This window comes from Jaculus jaculus, chromosome 1, assembly GCF_020740685.1.
Source record: "Jaculus jaculus isolate mJacJac1 chromosome 1, mJacJac1.mat.Y.cur, whole genome shotgun sequence".
Classification (NCBI taxonomy): domain Eukaryota; kingdom Metazoa; phylum Chordata; class Mammalia; order Rodentia; family Dipodidae; genus Jaculus; species Jaculus jaculus.
The window spans coordinates 161363205-161388476 of NC_059102.1; the positions used below are offsets into that span (position 1 = coordinate 161363205).

At 51.6% G+C, this 25272-nt stretch overlaps 2 protein-coding genes across 2 annotated transcripts; one reads left to right on the forward strand and one right to left on the reverse strand.

Annotated features, from left to right (window-relative positions):
- The first annotated feature begins 983 nt into the window (after positions 1-983).
- Positions 984-6056, forward strand: Ctsf (cathepsin F). The gene is made up of 14 exons (XM_045156292.1): positions 984-1283; positions 1498-1596; positions 1920-2004; positions 2096-2157; positions 2265-2340; positions 3084-3197; positions 3310-3455; positions 3544-3640; positions 3721-3801; positions 4534-4653; positions 4735-4799; positions 4899-4989; positions 5369-5427; positions 5517-6056. The coding sequence occupies exons 1-14, from the start codon at positions 1071-1073 to the stop codon at positions 5589-5591; spliced, it is 1383 nt and encodes a 460-aa protein (XP_045012227.1). The 5' UTR covers positions 984-1070; the 3' UTR covers positions 5592-6056.
- A 147-nt stretch (positions 6057-6203) lies between these two features.
- On the reverse strand, positions 6204-25220 carry Actn3 (actinin alpha 3). The gene is made up of 21 exons (XM_004656725.3): positions 24242-25220; positions 16625-16739; positions 16286-16405; positions 15895-15981; positions 15721-15808; positions 15243-15321; positions 15072-15153; positions 14046-14131; positions 13407-13499; positions 12562-12792; positions 12290-12437; positions 10468-10618; positions 9659-9767; positions 9432-9572; positions 9050-9232; positions 8460-8594; positions 8186-8365; positions 7651-7797; positions 7492-7557; positions 6544-6702; positions 6204-6460 (listed from the first exon to the last, which is right to left on the reverse strand). Exons 1-21 carry the CDS (start codon positions 24383-24385, stop codon positions 6302-6304), a joined length of 2703 nt encoding a protein of 900 aa, XP_004656782.1. The 5' UTR covers positions 24386-25220; the 3' UTR covers positions 6204-6301.
- Positions 25221-25272: the final 52 nt, after the last annotated feature.

Genomic DNA, 25272 nt, shown 5'->3' on the forward strand with positions numbered 1-25272 from the left:
TGTATCTGGCTTAAGTGAGTCCTGAGAAATTGAACCTGGGTCCTTTGGCTTTGCAGGCAAGCACCTTAATTGCTAAGCCATCTCTCCAGACCACTGCCAAGATTGTTTTAAATATTTTATTTATACATGAAAGAGAAAGAGACAGAGAGAAAGAGAGAATGGGCACGCCAGGGCCTCTAGCCACTGCATAGGAACTCCAGACACATGTGCCCCCTTGTGCATCTGGCTTATATGGGTCCTGGGGAACCGAACCCAGGTCCTTAGTCTTTGCAGGCAAATGTCATAACCTCTAAGCCATTTCCTCAGTCCCCTAAATTTAAATTTATTACATATATAGAGAGGAGGGGGGGGAGCGAGCGAGCCCTAGGGCTTCTAGCCACTGCAAACGAACTCCAGATGCATGCGCCACCTTATGCAGCTGGCTTTTCGTGGGTACTGGGGACTCGAACCTGGGTCATCTGGTTTTTACAGGCAAGTGTCTTAACCTCTAAGCCATCTCTCTTGCCCCCAGGATATATATTGTTTAAATCTTGTCTTTTTCAGCTATGGTGTCCCCTTGGTAACCTTGGCACATAGCGCTTGAATGACTGTAGAAATTGTCCCACCGTGTACACACTGCTTTAGTGATTACCAAATGCTCATATGATTGCATCACAACAGCTAGACACACCGCCTGATCAAACCCAGAAACCAGACTCTGGATCCAAAGGGTTCAAGTTCCGCCATCGGTTAAGTATTTTTGCTCATCCGTAGAACGGGAATGTGAGCATTCGCTTCATAGGACTGCCATTATTAAAGGGAGCTGGCATGCAGTGCTCTAAGTATATATAATAAACATGCAATAGACGGTAGGTATTAGTTCTATTCTCAGGCCAGCATCCTTTCCCTGCGCACACCCGGGCGCCCCACGTGCCTCGCGTAAATAAGCGAGCGCGCAGGCGCCGAGGGTTGGTACCCATTGGTCAACCCGCGGGGCTGTGGGGAGGGAGTCAGCCCGCCTGGCCTCGGGATCCGCTCCGGGTCGGTTGGTCGGTGTGTCTGGGCATCCGTGCGTCCCAGCTGCCCTTGCCATGGCGTCCTGGCTGCTGCTCCTGTGGCTGCTGGCTCTGTTCCCGGGCGCGGCTCCGGTCCCCTTCAAACCCCGGGCCGCCGGCGCACGGGCCTGGGAACCATCGTCCCCGGAGCTGCTGGCACCCGCTCGCTTCGCCCTGGACGAGTACAACCGCGGCCGCGCTGCGGGGTCGCGGGCAGTGCTGGGGACCGTCCGCGGGCGCGTCCGCCGGGTGAGGACGCGTGGGAAGCGGGCGCCCGGCCTGGTCCCAGGGCCGGGGGGGGGGGGGGGGGGCGGGAACTTTAGCTTAGACTTGGGGTGAGGGAGGAGGGCCTGTGCGGTGGCCGCGGGACTCAGACCCGGTAGGGTGGTGCAGGTGGGAGGTTGATTCAAAAGATGGGCCAAGAGGGGATGGCTGTGCAGGCCCCCCTTGCTCTTCCATCCAGACGGCCCAGGGCTCGCTGTACTCACTGGAAGCCACTCTAGAGGAGCCACCTTGCAAGGATCCCTTAGTGTGCCTCCTCCCTGTGTCCAAGAAAACCATGGTGAGTAATAGGGCACCTGATGTACCCTGGTCTAGGCTGTCAGGCAGCAATTGGGGTTGCTGGGTCAGGTCAAGCTACCTCTCTCTGAGTCACTCCCCAGAGACCCAGATTCTCTGAAATGGTAGACATATGGGTACTAGCTGCCCCTCTCTCTCCCTCCCTCCCTCTCTCCCTCTCTCTCTCTCTCTCTCTCTTTCTCTCTTCCCCTCTGATGGTGGTGGTGGAGGTGGAGGGGAGTCATCCTAATCTGAGGAGCCTTTAGTTCCTCTTGCCTGCACCTTGTTCCATCCCAGATCCCAGACTGTTTCTTCCTTTCCTTTCAGCTCTGCACCTTCGAAATCCTGAATGAACTAGGAAAACACATTCTGCTGAGGCGGGACTGTGGCCCAGTGGATACCAAGGTTACAGGTGCTGGGATAGCCCAAGGAGTCTGGGTAGCCTAGACCAGATTTCACTTAGAATTAAGCGTTGGTTTCTTCTCTGTTCCAACCCTATCCAGACAACAGAAATGAGAGTGTCAGCTCATTTCTTCCACAGTTGAACAGTGATCCCCTGCAGCAGGTGAGGAACCCACGTCTGCCCCCTTCCTCCTCTTCTCCCATTCACCCTGAATTAATGAGCCCTGAGGTCAGACTGAACTTCTTGTAAAAACCCTTCTGCCTTCTCAGGACTTTTCTATGAAGATAACTTCAGTCTTCAAGGATTTTGTTGCTACCTATAACCGGACTTATGAGTCAGAGGAAGGTGAGGACCCAGTCTTGGCTGCATCTGTCCCACTCAGACCAGGGTCTACCCCCATTATTGCACCTTGATATTGGGGAGAGGAAGGTCATCAGAGGTAATATATTCCTCAAGAACCCCTCAACCCCTGAGTTCTTGTCCAGCCAGGCCTGGATAGCCACCCCAAATACCTATCTCCTTTTTCCATCTTATCTTCCTGGCAAGAAACCATGAGCCTTCATCAGTAAGGGTATGGTAGGGCTTAGGGCTGTTTTCTTTGGTTGGAGTCCCCTGTCACCATAACCTTCCTCACATCCTCTCCTGGGTGATGTCCCAGGGTCTCATCTTGGTTACTGCTTTTACACCTGGAAAGGCACTGCTTGAGTTTGACCCCCCAAAATTGATCACAGATCCTACTTCATCATGCTGAGGTCTGTCCCACCCCAAGTCCTACCTGTCCTACTGTTCTGTTCATAAAAAGAGTTTTAGGTTGGGCGTGGTGGCTCACACCTTGAATCCCAGCACTCAGGAGGCTGAGGTAGGAGTTAGCCATGAGTTCGAGGCCATCCTGAGACTACTTAGTGAATTCCAGGTCAACGTGGGCTAGAATGAGACCCTACCTCGAAAAAGCAAAAAATAAAAAGATTTTTAAAAAGAAGAGTTTCAGGCTCTACCCCCAGAGAAGCCCCTGTCTTTTAGCCCCACTTGCCTCTCCTTTTATGTTCTGTCTGAAGTCTCAGCCCCACCTCTCCTGTTCTTTTCCTTAGAAGCCCAGTGGCGTCTGTCTGTCTTTGCCAGAAACATGGTGCGAGCACAGAAGATTCAGGCCTTGGACCGTGGCACAGCTCAGTATGGGGTCACCAAGTTCAGTGACCTCACAGGTAGGCGTAGTGACCAGAGCCTTCATGGAGCCTAGAAGAGATAAGGCCTTTCTTCCAGAGGTCCTCATGAAGGCTGGCTTAAAATATGCATCCTTCCATGCCCTACCTACAGAGGAGGAATTCCATACTATCTACCTGAATCCCCTCCTACGAGAGGAGCCTAGCAAGAAGATGCGCCTAGCCAAGTCTCTGACTGATCCTGCTCCACCTGAATGGGACTGGAGGAAGAAGGGGGCTGTCACTGAAGTCAAGGATCAGGTTTGGAGCCCTAGAAGTGAGAATGGGGATGCACACTGCACAGAGCCTGGCGAAGGCATCAAGTCCTGACCCAGTCCGTCTATTGCAGGGCATGTGTGGCTCCTGCTGGGCCTTCTCTGTCACAGGCAACGTGGAGGGTCAATGGTTCCTGAATCGGGGGACCCTGCTCTCCCTTTCAGAGCAGGGTGAGCATCTTCACTCCACACCCTTGTTCCCAGTTCGGCCCCTCTGGAGGGCTTCTTGGGATCAGCCTTCTGTCTCCTAGAACTCTTGGATTGTGACAAAGTGGACAAGGCCTGCCTGGGCGGCTTGCCCTCCAACGCGTACACAGCCATAGAGAAACTGGGTATGCATTAATTGAGTCAAGAAGGACATCAAGTGCCACCTGTCTCTGCAGGGAGTAGTGACACGGGTGGGGGAGTCTGACAGCAGGACTGGGTTCTAGTCTTCATGTTGTCCCTTATTGGCTTGAGACCTTGTGCACATCAGCTCTGCCAGAGCTTCAGTTATGTCAACTGTGAAATGGGTCTCACAGCCTCCACATTGGAGGACTGCCATAGATGTAAGGTTCTGATGCATGACAGAGACCCAGTGAACCAGGGGATCTTGTCACTGCCTGGAGGTCTGCACTTATATAATGCTAAACTGTGTAACAGCACACATATTCCCTTAGGGGAATGTTGACTTTGATTGTCAACTCAGTGGTCTATGCTGACAGAAGAATGAAGGGCTGAGGGACTGAGGTGGCTGGAAGGAAACCAGTGCAGGACCTAGCAGGGCTTTGAGCTACAGTGGGCTGTCAGAGCAGGACCAACAAGCCAAGGGCAGGAGTCGCAGGCAGGCTGAGGTGAGCCCTCAGTGAGGAGGCAGAACTGGAAGTCGAGTTATCCATTGGTCACTGCTCCTCCCCAGCCCCAGCTGCTGTGTCTACACTGAGAAAATTTCTCCAGGTGGGGGTGGTGCCCAGACCCTGGAATGGATGAGAGACATGAGGCTTCATGTACATGCGGCTCAGCACTCTTGTGCAAATGAGTGATAAACAGGAGTCTGCTCTTTCTTCACTCTTACGGCTCCCTAGGAGGGCTGGAGACAGAGGATGATTACAGCTACCAGGGCCACGTGCAGGCCTGCAGCTTCTCAGCTCAGATGGCCAAGGTCTACATCAATGACTCAGTGGAGCTGAGCCAGAATGAGCAGAGTGAGTGTGGGGGACGGGGGCTGGGGATGGGCAGGCTCAGGCTGCAGGGCCAAAGTTTCACTAACATTGCCCTCCTTTCAGAGCTGGCAGCCTGGCTGGCCCAGAAAGGCCCAATCTCCGTGGCCATCAATGCCTTTGGCATGCAGGTGAGGCTCTGGCCCCTCCACCCCTGCTCTATCTCCTGCCTGCCTTGCCCAGCAATCTTTGTAACTGGCCCCCTACTCCCTCCTTGTTCTGTTCCCCAGTTCTACCGCCATGGTATTGCCCACCCACTGCGGCCCCTCTGCAGCCCTTGGCTTATCGATCATGCTGTACTGCTGGTGGGCTACGGCAACCGTGAGTTCCACTGGTCAACTGTCTTCCCTCCTTCCACCCAGGCTACAGGCAGGGATAGGACAGCAACTTCTCAGGCCCTCTGCGGAAGATCTTGGGGGCATGCCTAGGAACTCTATCCTTACCCCTAGTCTCAGGGAAATACTCATGACTGCTGCAAAGAGGGGGGTAAGCTAAGGTTGTGGGAGATTGGAGTAAGGTTAAAGCTAGGTGCTCCCTGTGCCTTAGTGCTGCATGACATCTCCATGAGATTGATAAATGGGCTTCCCTTGCCTTCTACTCTTTTCCTAGTATCTATCAAATAGTAGGCCCACTGCAATGTTTGAGTCTCGAGTGGAGAATTGGGGGACCTTGACCCCTTGAACTCCACACTACTTTCCAGGCTCCAACATTCCCTTCTGGGCCATCAAGAACAGCTGGGGCAGTGACTGGGGTGAAGAGGTAAGTCTGGCCTGCTTGTTCCCTGCCCCTTCAGGCCCATTCCATCAAACCACCTTTACCAAGCCTCCTCCCGCTCCCCCCCCCCCCAGGGTTACTACTATTTGCACCGTGGTTCTGGGGCCTGTGGTGTGAACACCATGGCCAGCTCAGCAGTGGTGAACTGAGGAACTCGTTGGTATGGGACCTGGTGCTGACCACAGCGACCCCTTCCTCAGCCAGACTCACATGCCCAGGCCCCTCTACAGGAGGCACGGCTGGTGGAGGGACAGGCACTAGGTACCTCAGGGTGAGGAGGGTCTTTCCCTCTTTCCTTATTTCCTGCTCTCATCTTGAAGTTCCCCAGCTGCAACTTTGTTGAACTGTGGTAGCTAGGAAGATCCTGGGGTTAAGTAGGCTTTCATGGCAGCCAAAGCTGGGCCAGGAACCCTGGGCTCGGGTAAGGAACAGGAAGAAAATAATCTGATTTTAAACCCAGCTCTGTCCTCAGCAGGCTGTAGCTTCTTGCCTTGTCTTTCCTCTGTCTGATGCTGTAAATTTTTCTCCTGGGTTTGGGAACAGTGTTCCTTCCACATCCAGAAAACTTGTAACTACCTTTCTCTAACAGCAATAAAGAGGTGTCCTGGTCTTCAGTGTGGTGTGAGTGCTCAGTCCCTGAGAGCAAAGATGGGCATTGGGGAACCGGGGTGGGTCAAGGTGAGTTAACTGATCCTGCCCAGAAGCCTGAGGACCCAGCTTTCACTTCAGGAACCAAAATGAGATGAGAGGCCCACAGCTGGATCTTTATTTCAGAAACACATGGCCAATCTCTGAGGGCCTCTCTCCAAGGGATGGATGGAATCAGCCACAGGGAGTACCCTCTTTCCTTCCATTGAGGTCAGAGGTCACTCTCCCCATAGAGAGCACTGGAGAATGCCACGTAGTCCAGGGCTCCAGGAGGAGCCCCAGATCCTTTGTAGGGCGCCATCCTGCGGATGCAGTACTCGGCCTGCTCAGCTGGGAGTTCCCGCCGCAGCTCCTCGGGCGTGATGTAGTTCTGGAAGAGAGGAGGCATTGAAGGCCCCATAGGTCTTGGATCCTGCCCCATACTGCTAGCCCCTCCACTGCCTTGAGGTTCACCTTATCTCCTGCTAGGATCTTGAAGGAGGCCACAACTTGTTCAGCTGTGTCTGTCTCAGCTGTCTCTCGGGTCATGAAGTCGATGAAGGCTTGGAAGGTTACAACCCCTGCTGCGTTGGGGTCTACCATGGTCATGATTCGAGCAAATTCCACTTCTCCCTACAGATAGAGAGGTCAAGAACTGTGCCCATGAGTGCTAAAGCCAAGAGGGTTCCAAGTGTCCCTTCATGGACGCTGTCCAGACATGGCTTGTACAACCCCAGTGACAAACTATTCCTCTTTCCTCCCAATACTTTAATCAGCTTGGCTTTTGTGAGTCCATGCTATGCTGATACTTATTCCTGCCTATGGTTATGCCACCTTTTGTTTCTTGGTTCTGATATTTTGTTTGACTTAAGCACTATTTCTGGTTGGAAAAAAAAAATGGTGCAGAGCCGGGCATGGTGATGCATGCCTTTAATCCTTGTACATGGTAGGCAGAGGTAGGAAGATAGCCATGAGTTCAAGGCCAGCCTGAAACCACATAGTGACTGCCAGGTCAGCCTGGGCTAGAGTGAGACCCTACCTCATAATACTCCTACCCCCCCCCCAAAAGGTACAGGTGCCAGGTGTGGTAGCATATGCTTTTAATCCTACTACTTGGGAGGCAGAGGCATGAGGATTGCTGTGATTTTGGGGCCAGCCTTGGAGTAGAGAGTGAGTTCCAGGTCAGTCTAGACTAGAGTGAGACTGTCTTGAAAACAAAACAAGCAAAAAAAAAAAAAAAAAATGGTGCAAGTTCAGGCTTTGAGGCTACACAGAACCAGGTCCAAGTTAATTTATTTCTCTAAGCCTTTGAAAGTCCCTGTGTGGGTATGATGCGGCACAGAGGGGATGGTGCATGCGAAGGGAGTGCCAGGCAGTAGAGAGGTACTGATGACACTCTTGGAGGTGGGCGGGGGCACTCACCAGGTCATACCCCATGGAGATGAGGCAAGCTCGGAAGTCATCAGGCTCCATCATTCCATTCCGCTTCTGTAGATGGTGAGTGGATGTCAGATTTGGCCCATACCTCATCCACTCCCAAGTCCTTTACTTGCCCCCACCCCAGACTGGACCCTTGCTGACCCGGTCAAAGTGATTGAAGGAAGCCCGGAACTCGTTGAGCTGCTCCTGGCTTAGTCCCTTGGCATCGCGGGTCAGTATCTGATTCTCCACCTCATTGATGGTGCGGGCAATGGAGGTGAGCAGTTGCTCCCAGCCCACACGAATGTGCTAGAGAGCAGGACAGGCCAATCAGTGAGCGGCCAGCACGTGACCCTCATTCTAGCTCCACTCCTAACCCACTGTGTGACCCTGGGCAAGTCCTCCCACATTGGAACTCTGTCCCCATTATACGGTTCTCCCATTTGACACCCTGAAGCCCTTTCTACTTTAAAGTGATTTGGTATTTAGCATTAATCAGCCAGCCATGACCAATCCAGACTGGCTTTAGAATGTTGTGTGACTCTGGATCACTTTACATCACCGGGCCTCAGTATTCGCATGGGGTCATTGAGAGACCTTGCTAAGATGAACTGGGAGACCTCATGGGACAGAAATGTTCTGTCAGTTGTGATCATTTCAGACTTCATGTCCCTCTCTCCAGAGGGTGGGACCTCACCTCCATGCTGTAGACAGTGTGCTTGTTGTCGAAGACCAGGCTCTCCTGTAAGAGCTGGTGGTCACCCTCCAGCCGGTCGATGTTGCTCTTGTAGTTGATAATGTTTTGCTCCTGCTGCCTCAGCCCTGCCATCTGCTCCTCCAGAGAGCCAGCCATCCCTGCTGCCAGCCGCCCCACCTCCTGCAGGGGTGCCAGGCAAGATGAGGACTCCCCATTTCCCGTGTCCAGCCCTGGTCCCAGACCCCAAGTTTGGCCCTGCTCCCCAAGCCCTTACCTCCACTTTTCCCTGGATCCAGGGTCCTATGGCATTGGCCTGGGCAGCAAACTGTCGCCGGAGCCTCTCATTCACCTGCTGTCGTGCCAGCTCCTCCTGCAACATCTGGTCACGGTTGGGCACCAGCTTTCGGACCTAGGAAGGAGGATAGTTGTACTAGGGCCAGTTCTGAGGGCCAGGATGTGGCATGTAGGGGAGAAGGACTCCCGCAACCTGTTTCTGTTGACTAAATTAGGCCATGTGGGTAAATGCTGGGGGCAAATAGCTTAACCTTTTAAGGCTCTAGGTAGTTCATCTGTAAAATGGGGCCAATGCCATAACTGGTATAGGTGGCTTTGTGAAATATGTCCTCATGATGTTCTGCACATTAGTTCTGACAGGAAACTATTGTTACAGCTATTATATAGGTAAGGCTACGACAAGCAGTGGCTTATCCAGCACCATGTGGAATCTTTAGCAGATCCCAGATCTGGGGGTGGATCTGCATTGGTGGTATACTGACTGGTGAGCATAATTGCCTTCCAGATCTGGGGATGACAGAGGTTTCTATGGTCTGAATATGCCAGGGTGAGTGAGTGTGTGTCACTGACCATGTCCCACTTGTTGTTGATGTCCTGTGGGCTGAGGGTGATGTAGGGATTGGTGGATTTTGGCCGCAGTCCATACGTTTGGCAGATCTTCTGGATCTCACCCTGGATACCCAGGATGGCACCTCGCTCTCGGTCAGCCTCAGGCAATGTTGCTTTGAACTGTTCATGTGCAGTTATCAAGCTCTGGGGGAGACAGGAAGGATCAGCCATCAATGCCCCACTGGCCACAGGCAGTGGGATGGGCAGCCTCTCCACCCCCTACCCCCCCCTGCACCATCTCTATTCCTTAGGATTCCAAAGGAATGGCTTCTGAGATTTGGTGCCAACTTTCCTGTCATACCACCCAGTGCCTCCAGAACCACCCCAGAATGCCCACACCCACCTGGGTTTCCTCCACAGAGTGCACCAGCCACACATCCTGCAGGTCCTCCACAGCTCCATCCAGCCAGTTGTTGAAGGGTGCTGCCCTTCGAGCAAACTCCAACTGCAGCTGGTCAATGGTTTCCAAGAGCTTCTCCATCCTCTAGGGGCCAAATAGAAAGTGGATCAGTGCCTTCCCAGCTTGCTGGCCTGACCACCTTTACCCCAGCTCCCTGGCCCCATCCCCACCTCTAGTGCATCCCGCCTCTTCTGAGTCAGTGTGCCCAAGCTGTCCCATTGGTCGCAGATGGCTTGGCAGCGGCTATTCACTGAAGCTGCCTCATGGTAGTCCAGCTCACTTGGTGAGAGGTGGGAGGAGGGAGAGAAGTGAGTGTAGAGACAGACTTGGACCTAAATTCATCCCAGGTTTCCCTCCCCAGACTGGAACACAAACGGAGGTGGGCTGAAAAGTATAAAGGCATCAGACAGCCTAGAGCAGGTGAGGGTTAAAGTGGATCTTTCTTCAAGGGGTTCCAGGGTATTCCTGTAGGGAGGTGGGTATCCATGATCCTCAGCTCCAGTCCGTGGAGCTTTTATTTTTTCAAGGTAGGGTCTTACTCAAGCTCAGGCTGACCTATAATTCACTATGTAGTCTTAGGGTGGCCTTTAACTCACAGGGATCCTCCTACCTCTGCCTCCCGAGTGCTGGGATTAAAGGCGTGAGCTACCACGCCCTGCCGGGTTTTGAGAGAAGTCTTATATAACAGGGGGCTACTCTGGTGGTTGGGGAGGTCAAGGCTCATGGAGAGTTTGGGGATGGATAATCAGGCTGTGTCCCTGAAGGGAGCAGCCAGGTTGGGGGTACAGGTCTCCTTGTGGGGGTAGGACAGATGGAGCACCAGTGGGGAAGGGTGTGGGCAGCAGAGTGGAAAAGGAGATGGGGATGATGCCAAGGCGGGGTTACCTAACCCAGGACCAAGGGTTTTGCAGGGAGCAGCCAGCGAAGCAGGGCGGAGTTGGACGCCGGGGGGCGGGGTCAGGCCTCGAGCCGCGCCTACTTGAGCTCCTGGGCCAGCGCGGCGATGTGCTCCACGCGGTCCTGGTGCGCGGCCAGGTCGCTCTCAAAGGCCTCGTGGCGCCGCAGCAGGGCGCGCACCTCTTGTAGCGAAGCCGACTCATAGTCGCGCTGGTTCAGCATCTCCTCCTTCCCTGCTCCGAGAGGGACCCAGCTCGGTCACCCAGCAGTGCTGGGCTTCCGGCCGCTGGCGAAGACACCCGATGACAGTCGCCCAGCCTACCCTAGGGGTTTGCCCTGAGGTGCCAGTAAAGTGTAGTCAAGTTCCTGATCTGGGACCCAGCACCATCCAGGCTGACCTTCGCTACGCTTCTGAAATTACTACTCAGTGCCTCTGCGAGCCTCTGACCTGGCTTCCAATTTTCCTCTTGCCTGGTACTTGGTAGGTGGATGAATAAATAATAGAAATAATAACAGAAAAGTGCACTGTGTGTGCTGGAGAGATGGCTTAGCGGCTTGCCTGTGAACGCTAAGGACCTAGGTTCGATTCCCCAGTACCCATGTAAGCCAGATGCACATGGTGACATACGTGTCTGGAAGTTGGTTTGCAGTGGCCAGAAGCACTGGCGTGCGCATAGTCTCTCTCTCTCCCTCCCTCTCTTTCCCTCACAAATAAGTATTTTTAAAAGCATATTGTGAATGATAATTGCCATAGTTTTGCAAACAACAACCAACATAATCACTGTAATAGCAGTAGGGATCTTTATTTGAGGGCCTCTGCATTTGGCAGAAGAGGTGTAGAGGTTCAGAAGCTTCCTCAGGGTCACACAAAGTTGTAATTTCAGTGGGGGAGGGAGCAGGCATTGGTCTGAGCTCTTCATGATTCTCCTGACAGCCTCCCATTGCTATAATGCCTTGGGATTACAGATGTTGCATTACCTGTGTCTTGATTTTTGTGGGATCTAGGGGTTGGAGCTAGCTGGTCATCAGGCTTACACAGCAAGTGCTTTAGCAACTGAGCAATCTCCCTAACCCCTAATTTCAGGATTTTTGGTACTAACCTTTTTGTTATTCATTATGACATAATCCATAATCAGTGGGTTTAAAACCTAACAATACTTAATGAGTGATGTATTCACCTCATGCAATATTTGAATCAACAGGGTGTCGTGGCACACACCTTTAATTCCAGCCCTCGGGAGGCAGAGGTAAGAGGATTGCCATGTGTTCGAGGCCACCCTGAGTGTACATAGTGAATTCTAGGTCAGCCTTGACTAGAGTGAGTCCCTACCTCAAAAAAAATTTTTTTTAATCAATATACTTTTTTTTTTTTTTGAGGCAAGCCTGACAGACTGGCTTTTTTTTTTTTTTCTTAAGAGAGAGAAAGAGGGAGAGAGAAAATTGGCATGCCAAGGCTTCTAGTCCCTGTAATCAGATTGCAGATGTATGTGCCACCTTATGCATCTGGCTTATGTGATATGTGGCAAGTAGAACATGGGTCCTTAGGCTTCGCAGGTAAGTGCCCTAACTGCTAAGCCATCTCTCCAGCTCTGAACCAATATTCTTTGAGTTTGACATAGGTGCGTTAGGGATAGACTCACTTTTGGTTACCTGCTACATATATAAAAAGCCAAATGACAAATCCATCAAAGAAGACTACAAGAGGGCAAGAGCCTGTAGACAGGAGGAGAGGCCCAGGTTTATGGGGAAACTGTGGCCCAAAGAAAGGCCCAGGCTGCACCACAGCAAGTCAGGCTGAGGTTATAAATGTGGTCTCCAGCTTCCCTGCATAGCACCTACCTGTCCTGTACATTTTGCCAGGACTCTACCCCAGGAGAGAGTCCAGCCTCGTGGAGTACACCTACCCCTGGTCCAGGCTTCATGCAGGGAGGCCTTCTGCTGGAACTTCTCAGCGAGGTGCTGGAGGCGCTGCAGGCGCCGGATCTCTGAGAGCAGCCAGTCCTCGTAGCCCTTTTCCACCTGCTCCAGGCCCCTCCATGCATTGGCGATGTCCTGTGGGGAAGGCGGAGGTGGCTTCTATCACAACCACTGCGTTGTGCAGATGGGGACATAGAGCCCAAGGCTACCCAGGGCATATGGGCAGAGCTGGAGCGCTCCCGTGCCCAGCCCAGCTCACCGAGACCAGCTTGCCCTCGGAGGGCATGAAAGCAGGTCGGTGACTCAGGCGCAGCTTGGTCTGCAGTGTGTTGAAGTTGATCTCCAGCTGGCACTTCTCCTGCACGCGGGGTGGCTTGTGCAGGCGCCTATAGTCCCGGAAGTCCTCCAGCTTGCGCTGCATGGCACTCATGCTGGGTTCGCCCACGCGGTTCTCCAGCCATGGGACAGTGCGGCGGATCCATTCCAGCAGCTGTCAGGGTAAGGGCAAAACAGAGTTCTAAGCTAACCTGCCCACCTCTCCCATCCTACTCCACCCACACCCAGACTGTGGTTAGAGACCAAGCTTTAAATACATGGAGATAACTTTCACAGCTATGGTGGGCAGACCTCACTGGTCAGGTAACCAGAAGGATGTTGAAATTGTACATTTGTGCGTGCACAGTGTGTGTGTGTGTGTGTGTGTGTGTGTGCATGCGTGTATGCGTGTATGCGTGTTTGCTGGGGATTGAATCCATACCCCAACAAGCTAGACAAGCGCTCAATCACTGAGTCACACCATCAGCCCCAAGGTTAGTTTCTGAGTCCTGGGGCCACAATCGGTTGGCATAGAAAGAGAAAAAGGCCATTGTAGCTGCCTTAATATCAGGGAAGGAATCAGTGAATACAGGAATGAATGATAGGTCCGAGATCAGTGAATGACCTAGAACTTGGGTAGGCAGAAGGGCAGGTGATGGTGGGGAGGAAGAACAGAGAAGGCTCAGGTAGGCTCTGTAAGCCTGTGCGGGAGGTTGGGGGACTTGGGAGGGCCAGCAGGGCCTAGGATGAGGAGCATAGTGGGAGGGGACTCTCTAGCCCCAGACTTACCTCACTGGCCAGCTTCTCATACTCTTCCATTAGCTTTTCGTTTTCCTGGTTCACAGCCAGTACCTTGCAGATCCTGTTGGCGGCTGTCTCTGCCTGTGGTTGTGGCAGCAGGAGGGCTGGAGTTTAGACAAGCTTCTCCAGACAACCCAATCTAGTCTCCCTGTATAAAGCTCTTAAAAACCTGGCCCGGGGCTCGAGAGATGGCTTAGAGGTTAAGGCTTTTTTCCTGAGAAGCTAATGACACTGGTTCAATTCCCTAAGACCCATGTAAGGCAGATGCACTAGGGGCTGCATGTGTCTGGAGTTCGTTCGCAGTGGCTGGAGGCCATGGCACGCTCATTCTCTCTTTCTTTGCCTTCTCTCTCTCTCTCAAATAACAAACAAATAAATAAAATAATTTTATAAGCCTGGCCTGTGTACAAATGAGGAAGGATGGGGAAATACGTCTCTAAGGTAGGAAGGAACTTCTAGGACAAAGGCCTCTCTGCTCCTGAGCTCCTCGAGGACTCAGTGTGTAACTGGGACAGTGGTCCTCCCACCCACATGGCCTGGAACCTACCAATGTTGGACGAGTACCACAGTTGGGCTTTTGGACTCTATCCAAACAGCAGTGCCCTAGTGAGGCAGTCCCCCACTTACCTGCTCAGCCCCAGCAAATGCATGGTAGAAGCAAGAAACGTAGGTCATGATGGCTTTCTCATCGGGTTTTGGAGTGTTCACAATATCTGGAGGATGGAGGCAAGGTATGTGCTTTATTTATTTATTTTAGGGTCTCACTCCATCCCAGGCTGACCTGGAACTCATTCTGTAGCTCTAGGCTGGCCTTAAATTCACAGTACTCCCCCTACCCCTGCCTCCCAAGTACTGGGAGTCAAGGCATGTGCCACCACGCCGGGCTTATGGTATGTGTCTTTTTGTGGCACTGCTTGCTCATGCTAATCAAGTGCTCTACCACATCTTCAACCCTTACAAGGTGTATGTTGAACAAAGCCAAGAGTGGAGAATGAACTCAAGACCCACTTTGATAGGCATTCTGAGAATGAGAGGGGTGGAGGCATCTAGACACCAGCTTCTGTCTACCTCAAGCCTAGTATTTTCTCTGAAGTCCTCTCCAAGCACCCCAGGACCCAGCAACCTCCTTTCTGTGAGGTAGGTAAAAATGTGAGGCTACGTCTTAGTTTAAAGATGCCAAGGCCCTCATGAGGGACCAGGCCACATTGCTTGGGGCCCCTAACCATCCTCTGTGTCTCTGTCTTTTCCCAAGTCCAGTAGCTCCTTAGGAGCCAGAGCCAGTTCTTCTCCTTGGTGCCTACACAGCCAAGGCACCATACAGCATGTTCTCAGAAAATGCTTGCTGTTTTCATTGACTGAACACTGCTTAGGCCCAAGGTAGGACATGCCCTGGAGAAGTTGCCAGTCTTGAGAACCAACATTATCCTAGGAGACTAGAATATGAAGCAGAGTGGAGCCATTCCACAGCTGAAAGTCAGGAGATGGAGGGCTTCTGGAGGAGGATGGTAGCAGAATGGATTATGAAAAGGGAGCAGGGTGAGGGTAGGGTAGAGTCACAGGAGGATTGATGAGCAGGGTACAGCATGGAAGTTGGACCAGGCCCAGTGAGTGCTGAGTGAATGGTGTCCTTGCCTGGGCAAGGCTCACTCTCACCTTCTGCATCCAACATCTTGGGGATGTCCAGATACTTCTCTGCCACCTCAAAGGCAGTGTTCAAGTTGCCAATGGGGTCATCCTAGACGGGCATGAGGAGGAGAGGTGAAAGGTCATATGAGAGCAGAGGTCAAGGAGTTGCATGCGGGGTTGGGGGTAGCAGAGGCCTACCTTGCGGAGCTTGGCATAGTCAATGAGATCCGGCCGGTGGCGGTGGATGAGAGCACAGAGGGCCAGGCCATCCTTCCAGCTGGACAGAGAAGAGGGAATGTCAGGCCTGGCATCAAGCTGAAGCTGGGTCCCGCCCTCACTAGGAGCATCCCAGCAGGACCGACTCCTCTGTGAAATAGAGTCAATTGCAAACTCCTTTTCTGGCACATGAGCCACCTCATTTCCAGACTCAAAGCATTGGATTGTCTCCTTCCACTTTCCTTCCCATGCTGTGGACTTAGGCCAGAACAATTTCCACAGGTTTTGGGCCTCCAGGGATGCCACAAATGCTTCCTGCACCAGTTGTTTATAACCTCAACATGTCCTCCTAGTTTCAGACAACTCCTCCCTCCTCAGGGGCTTGGAATGGGACGAGTCTATGCCTGTCCTCACAGATTAGGAACTGCTCACTGAGCCCTACTTTGTTCAGCCAACAGACCTGGTGTGGAAGTTCTGTACGTTGACGTTACGGTACGGTGCTGTCTTCCGTTGGCACCACAGGAGCAAGCCTTCCTTGGCCGAGGTTTCTGGGTGGCAAGGGGATGGAAATGTCAGTTAGGAAGAGGTCTGGACAGGCAGCTCTCCATCTGCCTCCTCCTCCTCCACTGCTCACCCTCTACAGAGATGTCCTGGATGGCGAAGCGGAGGATGATGGTCCAGATCATACCCAGGGTCATCTTCAGGTTCCCATCAACAATCTCTGCCAGGGACAGGGGTGAGGGTTGGACTCCAAGCCTGTGTGTCCAGGCTTCAGCTCACCATCCTTTTACTCAACCTTCTAACCACTGTCTCCCACCTTAGAGATGGCACCTAGTAGGGAAGCTCCTAACAGTCATTCAACAACCATCTGTGCCATTTTAGAACACCTATTTGGTACATTCTAGATAAAATGTTTGATATATTTGCTCCTGCAAGGCAGGAATGATTATCCCGATTGATGTTCTCAGAGGTAGCCTGTTGATGTCTTTGACTCACCATCCAGGTTCCTCACGTCCCCTCCTCACCTTCAGCACCGATGGACACTAGCTTAACCCCTTTGCTGGCGATGAAATCCAGGGCCTTGTTGACATTGGCGATTTTGTGGAAGCGCATTTTGCCTTTGTCTGGCCTGGGAAGCCTCTCTCCTGAGTATAAGCGAGGAGGGCACAGGTTAGAGGTCACAAGGGGTCTGGGGATGTAACTCAGCAGTAGAGTGTCTAGCAAGCCCTGTGCTTGATCCCTAGTGTCTTGGGCAGGGCACTGTCTCCAAGTTCCACTTCCCCCACCCAAATCCCTTCCAGAGCTCTGCTGCCATCATTCCCCCAGCTCTCCAGGTTCCCCCGTCCACAGACGTGCACCCTCACCTGAAATGACCTCCAAGAGCAGCATGAGTTTTAGACCGTTGCGGAAGTCCTCCTCGATGTTCTCGATCTGAGTGCCTGCCTTGCGCAGATGAGAGTTGCACCATGCCGTGAAGGTCTGAGGGCAGAGGGCAGTGCTCAGACCCTAGGGTCTGGGGATAAGGGATGCTGTTCTAGCTCCTCAATCAGGATAGGTCGCAGAGCCTGAGGTCCTGGAGGCAAATTTTGGCTCAGGCCCTGGCATACTATGCATCCCGGGTAGTCTTTGCCCTCTCTGGGCTTCAGTTCTTCTGAGAGAGGAGAAATGGGTATGGGAGCAGGCAGGACCCAGTTTGGATTTGGGGTCCCTTTGTGCCTATCACTGTAGCTCTACTCTGGTCTTAAACACTGGAAGAGGGAGTAGGATACATTAAAACATTCCAAAGTGTGGGACTCCCTGAGGAGCATCTAAACCGAGAAATCTAGAACAAAAGCACATTTGGCCTGAGGGTGGGGATCTGCTGCCAGGGAGACCTTGGATGTGAAATGATTACACAGAATGTAGAGGATCCACCAGGGCTCAGGTCCAGTGTGACTTTGTTTCCAGCACCCAAGGCAACTCCACCCCTACAGTCAGCCTCAGCCTCAGGATTAGGACATGGCTGTGTTGGGGATCAATGACTGTGCATCCACCTGTCAACTTACCAGGTCTTCAGACCCTGAAAACTGCTGCTAACTAAGGGATCTTGGTAGAGTGCCCAGTTAGATTCCAGATCCAGCTGAGCTACTCCTCAATGATCTAGAGTCAGCCTTTGCCCTCTCTGAGGTTTGTTTGTTTTGTTCTGAGGTTTGTTTGTTTTGTTCTGTGTTTAAATTTTTTTTTTTTTTAATTTTAGGGCTGGAGAGATTGCTTAGTGGTTAAGGCACTTGCCTGCAAAACCTAAGGACCCATGTTCGACTCTCCAGATCCTATAAGGCAGACAGGCAAAGGTGAAGTAAGTGCAAGGTTGCACATGCCCACTAGGTGGCAAAAACGTCTGGTGTTCAACTGCAGTGGCTGAGGCACTGGCATGTCAATTCTCTCTCTCAAATTAAAAAAAAAAATTTTAGGGGCTGGGGGGATGGCTTAGCAGTTAAAGCATTTGCCTGCAAAGCCAAAGGACCCAGGTTCGATTCCCCAGGACCCACGGTAGCCAGATGCACAAGGTGGTACATGCATCTAGAGTTCGTTTGCAGTAGCTGGAGGCCCTGGCATGCCCATTCTCTCTCTCTCTTTCTCTCTCCCTCTTTCTCTCTGTCAAATAAATAAATAATAAAATATTTTTAAAATAAAACAATATTTTAGCCAGGTGTGGTGGCACATGCTTCTAATCAGAAGGCAGAGGTAGGAGGATTGCCATGAGTTTGAGGCCACCCTGATACTACACAGTGAATTCCAGGTCAGCCTGGGCTGGTGTGAGACCCTACCTTAAAATTTTTTCATTTAATTATTCCTAGAAAATGTAAGAAATGTAAGCCTGAACTAAACCTTTCTTCCCATAAGCTGCTTCTGGGTGAGTGTTTTGTCACAGCAATAAGAAGGTTAACTCCAAGCCGGGCATGGTGGCGCACACCTTTATTCCCAGCACTCAGGAGGCAGAGGTAGGAGGATCGCCAAGAGTTCAAGGCCACCCTGAGACTACAGAGTGAATTCCAGGGTAGCCTGAACTAGAGTGAGACCCTGCCTCGAAAAAACCAAAAATAAAAAACAAAAAACAGAAGAAGGTTAACTGCTAGACTGGATTCTAAAATAACCAAGGAGCTAGGGTACAGTTCAATGTTACAGCATTGAAGATGGTTTCCCTCTACCATCACCAGCACTGCAAAACCAAGGAAATAAATAATTAACTATTTACTTGAAAAAAAATTATTTATTTACTTGAGAGAAAGAGGGAGAGAGAGAGAGAGAGAGAGAGAGAGGGAGAGAGAGAGAGAGAGAGGGAAAATGAGAGACACAGAGAGACTGAACATGCCAGGGCCTCACTGCAAACAAACTCCAGATGCATGTGCCACCTTGTAAATCTGGTTTACGTGTCAAACCTGGGTACTTAGGCTTTGCAGGCAAGTGCCTTAACCCATTAAGCTATCTTTCCAGGTCTTTTTTTTTCTTTTTTTTTTGTGCTTGTGTGTTTGCTTTTGGGTGTACATGTGTGTGCAGGTACATGTGGAGTCCATAAGTTTATGTCGATGTCTTCCTGGATTGCTACCTATCTTTTTTTTGTTTGCTTGTTTGTTTGTTTTGAGATAGGTCTCATGCTAGCTCAGACTGACCTGGAATTCTCTATGTAGTCTCAGGGTGACCTCGAACTCATAGGGATCCTCCAACCTTTGCCTCCCGGGTGCTGGAATTAAAGGCGTGTGCCACCATGCCTGGCTGCTATCTGTTATTTGTTGAGACAAGGTCTCTCGTTGAACCCAGAAATCTCTAATGCAGCATCTAGCTATCCAGCTTGCCCTAGGAGTCCCCTGCCTCTGCCTCTCAAGTGCTGGGTTTCCATACCTGCTAGGCATTTATATGGGTGCCAAAGATGTGAACCCAAGTCCTCACACTTGCCCAACAAGTACTTTACCCATTGATCCATCTCCCCAGGCCAAGGTTTGGTTTCTGCATTTGAACAAGTAAGGGGACTGATTTCATGATGTCTCAGCTATTTCTTCCTCTGACCAGGCAGGATCCTGGGACTTAAAGCTTTCCCCCACCACAAAACAAAAACTCCTGGGAGGTGGTACTGGAAGCCATTTGGAAATCTTCCTTCAGCCAGCTTTCCACTGGGCTGGAAGATACTGCCTTGAAATGTACTGAATTCAAGTATTGAATATATGAGAGTTGCCATTGCTAAGATAAGGGAGTGAGCTTCCTGTCACTGGAGGTGTCTAACTGGGTCCATAGCACTAGTCCATGGGGACCTAAGTAAGCATCAGAGAATTTATTTGTATTCTCTATAGCTGCTTCTAGGACTTGAGTCTGGATACTCTGGACATGGACAAGGCAGGAGAACAGGCAGAAGATGTGGCCCCAGTCCCACACACAGGTTGGTTTGAGAAGATATGTAGAGGAATGAGCGGGGAGGCTGTTCAAAACAGGGGGCATCTCTTGGTGAATGTCTACATTTGTTTGGAGCTGTGAGGGTAGAGCAGGAACTGTGCAGGCCAGGAAGGGCAGGCAAGGGCATTCCAGACAGGGGCAGCTACAAGGGGAAACAAGTGGTGAGAAACATTTGGTCCATTTGTAGGACTACAGCACTGTAGGGTATGCTGGGGTGTAGCTGGGGGTGTTGCATAATCAGTGGTGAGAAGGCCGGAGGGGTGTCCGGGGCCAGGTCATGCATGATGCTGGGTGCTAAGCCAGGGTCTTTGAATTTGATCCTGAGAGCCATGGGAGTGAGCAAAGCTTCAGGCAAGGGGTGGGGATGTCAGAAATGTATTTTAAAAAACTCATTCTGAAGCTGGGTGTGGTGGCGCACGCCTTTAATCCCAGCACTCGGGAGGCAGAGGTAGGAGGATTGCCATGAGTTCAAGGCCACCCTGAGACTACAGAGTTAATTCCAGGTCAGCCTGGACCAGAGTGAGACCCTACCTCGAAAAACCAAAAAAAAAACCAAAAAAAAAAAAACTCATTCTGGCTGGGCGTGGTGGAGCACGCCTTTAATCCCAGCACTCCGGAGGCAGAGGTAGGAGAATCACCATAAATTCAAGGCCAGCCTGAGATTACATAGTGAATTCCAGGTCAGCTTGGGCTACAGTGAAAAATCTACCTCAAAAAACAACAACAAAAAGCTCACTCTGCTTTTGCAGAATGGAGACAGTGACTCAGCAGAATAGTAGAGAGAAGTGAGGTGGGGATGAGAACAAGGAAAAGAGAGGAGGAAGGAGGGATAGAGGAAAAAACAGACAGACAGGAACAAGAGGATAAAATAGAGACACAGGCTGTATTTTTGTTTCAGGCTGAGTCCAGACATCAGCATGTAGTAAGTCTTCCTTAAGAAATAAATATTTAAATCGGGCGTGGTGGCACCCGCCTTTAATCCCAGCACTCAGGAGGTAGAGGTAGGAGGATTGCCATGAGTTCGAGGCCACCCTGAGACTCCATAGTGAATTTCAGCTCAGCCTGAGCTAGAGTGAGAGCCTACCTCAAAAAAACAAAAACAAACAAATAAATAAATAAATATTTAAGGGGGCTGCAGGATGGTTTAGTAGTTAAGGTACTTGCCTGGAAGCCTAAGGACCCATGTGTGACTCTCCAGATCCCACTTAAACCAGACACACAAAGTCAGGCAAACACACAATGTAGCACATGCGCACAAGGTGGTGCATGTGTCTGGTGTCTCTCTCCCTTTTTCTCTCTCTCATTAAAAATAAGGGGGTGGGGATGGAGAGATGGCTTAGCAGTTAGGGCAGTTGCACTTGGAGACTCAGGACTCATGTTTGATTCTCCATATTCCAGATGCATAAAGGTGAGGCAAGCACAAAGTCACACATGCCTTCTAGGTGGTACAAGCATCTGGAGTTTGATTGCAATGGCTGAGGCCCTGCCTGCCAATTCTCTCTCTCTCTTTCTAAAATAAAAAAAAATTAAAATATTTTTTAAAAGAAATATTTAAGGACTGGAGAGATGATGGTTTAGCTGTTAAGACACTTGCCTGTGAAGCCTAAGGATCCAGGTTTGATTTCCCAGAATGCATGTAAGCCAGATGCACAAGGTGGCGCATGTGTCTGGAATTCATTTGTAGTGGAGGTCATGACATACCCACTCTCTGCTTCTTCCTCTCTCTGTTTCCCTCCTCTCACTCTCAAATAAATAATACACTTTTTTTTCTTAACTTGTTTTTTGTTTGTTTGGTTTTTCGAGGTAGGGTCTCACTCTAGCTCAGGCTGACCTAGAATTCACTATGTAGTCTCGGGGTGGCCTTGAACTCATGGTGATCCTCCCACCACCTTCTGACTCCCAAGTGCTGGGATTAAAGGTGTGGACTACAATGCCCAGGGGGAAAAAAAAATACACACACACACACACATATACATATATGATTCTTTAGAGGTAGGGTCTCACTCTAGCCCTGGCTGAACTGGAATTCACTATGTAATCTCAGGGTGGCCTCAAACTCATGGCTATTTTACTACCTCTGGCTCCTCAGTGCTAGGATTAAAGGCATGTGCCACCACGCCCAGCTTTAAATAAAATGTTTTAAAAAGAAATATATAAACTGGACATGTAGCTCAGTTGCTAGCAAGTATGAAGTCTTGGGTTCAGTCCCCAGCACCAGTCCCCCAGGCATGATGGCACATGTCTGTAAATCCCCAGCACTGGCTGAGACAGGAGGCTGAGGAGTATCAGAAGTTCATAGTCACCCTTGGCTACATAGCAAATTTAAGACCAGCCTAGGCTACATAAGACTCTGTCTTAAAAGAAAGCCAAGAGCTGGGGCATGGTGGCGCACACCCTTAATCCCAGCACTCAGGAGGCAGAGGTAGGAGGATTGCCATGAGTTCAAGGCCACCCTGAGACTACATAGTGAATTTCAGGTCAGCTAGGGCTAAAGTAAGACCCTACCTCGACAAACAAACAAACAAAAAAGAAAGCCAAGAAATATTTGTGGAACAAGTGTTTTGGAATGTGGTTGAATGATGAGGACTCAGGCATCAGGGAGAAGAAGCAGAAGTGCTCCAAGCCTGGAAACCCTAGGTGGAGGAGTCCCAGGTGAGAAAAGGGGAAAAGGGAACACACGGGAGCAGGGATGACCACAAAGAACAATGTTGAAGCTGGGTGTGGTGGCATCTTTAATCCCAGCACTTTGAGAAGGTAAGATAGAATCACCATGAGTTCAAGGCCAGCCTGGAGCTTACAGAGTCAGTTCTGGGTCAGTTTGGGCTAGAGTGAGACCCTGCCTTGAAACAAACAACCAACAATGAATGAGAAATAAGTTACCCAAATATCCACCCACAGGGAATTCTGACTGAGTTGCAGGGTATCTACCCTGTACAGCTGTTGGATGAATGGGTGACACGAGTGACTACAAGTTGGGAATGAAAGTATGCTTTTAATATTTTATTTATTTATTTATTTTGGCTTTTCAAGGTAGGGTCTTGCTCTAGCCCAGGCTGACCTGGAATTCACTATGTAGTCTCTGGGTGGCCTCAAGCTCACGGTGATCCTTCTATCTCTGCCTCCTAAGTGCTGGAATTAAAGGCATGTGCCACCACGCCTGCCTGGCCACTTTTGATATTTTAAATGGCAAAGCCCAGAAAAGACAGACTGTCAGATGTCATAGGAGGGGCTCATGGACCTGGATACGGGAGAAGGCTGGGCTCTGCTGTTGGTAGGGATGAGAGCTATTGCAAGAGCAAGTGGCAGCTGGAGCTGAAGGCAGGGATGACATCACCCGGGGGGTTGCCAAAACCAGGGACCAGAGACATGCCTGGAGACAGGTGCAGGGGAACAAGGAGGGGGAATGAATCACCCCCAAGAACCCTAGCCAAGTCAGCTCAGCCTCCTGAGCCCTGCAGTCAACTCCTGTCAGTTAACCCAGCGGAAGTGCTCTGGTTCTAAATTCTGCGATTCTTGGATCCTTTAAATTCCACCAGGCACGACAGTGCCCTGTCCTTTCCTGGAATCAGACATTGTTGGCAAACAGTAGGTCTAATGGCCTCATGGTGCCCTCCCTTACCCCTGGCCTGCTGCTCTTCAAACTTTTTCTGTCTGGCTGGGATCATTTTTCTCTTTAGGGAACCCAGGTGTCCTATCTGTTCCACTGGGGAGCCTGGGAGTGAAAATAGTTCAGGGAAGGGGGGCAGCGCCCTACAAGGCTGGGCCTGGGCAATAGCTGCCCACGTGTCCCCCTTGAGCTCCTCAAAGGTGCTGCTTCAGCACAAGTGCCCATCTGGCCCGAGGGTCAGGTTACTGGTAAGGGGACCCAGGGCTCCCCTCCTCCCCGACCTTCTGGCCTTTTCAGCAGACTCAGGGCTCCTGAAGCAGAGATGGGTATCTTGGGAAAGAATAGTATGGGGCAAGGAATAAAGACCTTCAGATTGGGCTAGGGGAGAGCCCACTTTTTGACAGCATACAACATGGGGCCCATCTCTGCTCCTTTCTAGGCCCCAGTTTCCTCAACTGTCAAGCCAGATAGAGGGACTATTAGGCTCCACCCTGGACAGAATACAGGAGAGGGTGGGGGTAGGGTCTGACATGGATCCCCTCTAGAGGTCCCCAAATGCACCCATTGTGTGCTTAGCACTCCCCTCCTGCCAGGGTAGAGTCTTACTTAGAGTAAGGTGGCAGGTGAAGGAAGATTACACTTCTGGACTCCCTCAACTTGGCTCTCCTACGGTTTGTCCAAAACCTACTGTTTGAAATGGGACAGTGGGTTCAACGGAGTGGGGGAGGGGGTTTGGAGACCCCAGCCACTCTCCTTGACATTCTAAGCCCCTTACGTGGGCTCCCACTGTTCTCTTCCAGCCCTTGTGGACAGCAGATGGCTGGTGGGCAGAGGGTGGCGGTCCAGATTAAAAGCAGGCTCTACCCCTGATTTGAAAGAGAAGCCCTGGAAGAACCGTTGAGTCTCTCAGGTCTCAGTTTCTGCATTTGGGAAATGGGTGAGCACTCACTTTCCGCTGCTGCTTCTCCCAGGCGGGGTCTAGCAGCAGGTCGCGGTCCCAGTCCTCCTCCTGTTCCATGTACTCGCCGCCCCCGCCGCCGGCGAAGGGCCCCTCCCTGGTGCCCAGACCCTCGGGCTGCATAACCATCATCATCTTGCTCAGGCTTCGGGCTCCCCACTCGCCTCGGCGCGCTCCTGGACACTAGGGCCGCCTTAAGTAGAGCTCAAGCCCAGCCCCAGATCGGATTCGCACTAAATATGGGGAGGTGGGTGGGGCTGGACAGCGAAGAGGGATCTTCTCTCTGGACCAGACCAGGAGTTGCCCTGGAGCCAAGGATTTTGGAATTGGGAGACACTAGGGGTATAGATCTACTGGCGGAGACTCCCGGGTTCGCGGCTCGGCTTGGGGTTTTGGGCGCTGTGTGATCTCTGATCTCGGTTTCCACTTATGTCAAGTGGAGATGAGGACATTAACAGGGGCTGCAGGGCGTCCTACAGGCTGACTTCTGGGCTTGTCCTTGGTGCTCTTGCAGCGCCGCGCGGGTAGGAAAAGGAGCCCTGTTCCCATTTCACAGTCAGAAACACCGAGGCCGTCGAGCTGTTTTGAATGCTTTCTGGAGTGATGGATCAACCGAGGATGCGAAAGGGGCTCGGAGCCAGCTGGATGGACCCAGCCAGCTCTATTAATATCGGGGCGGCTGTAGGGGAGTGCAGAGGGAGAATGTGCTGAGCAGGGAAACCCCGACGCCACGGAGGCTGCAACTCAATCCTCGTGGCCCCCCGCGGCCAGCTACACCGGCGGGCGGGGTTTCCGTGGGGGAGGCGGGGCCTCGGCAATGGGCGGGGAGCTGACTTAGCTGTGTCACTTGGACATCGGAACCAAGAGGTTTGCAGGCGTCTCCTTGGTGCTCCCGGTCAATCAATCACCTCTCCGGGCCTCTGGCCACGCCCTTCGAGCCTGCGGCTCACCGCGATTCCATTGGTCGTGGCGGGTATCCGTCGGCGCTGTGCCCGCCCCGATACGGAAGCAGCGGGTTGCCC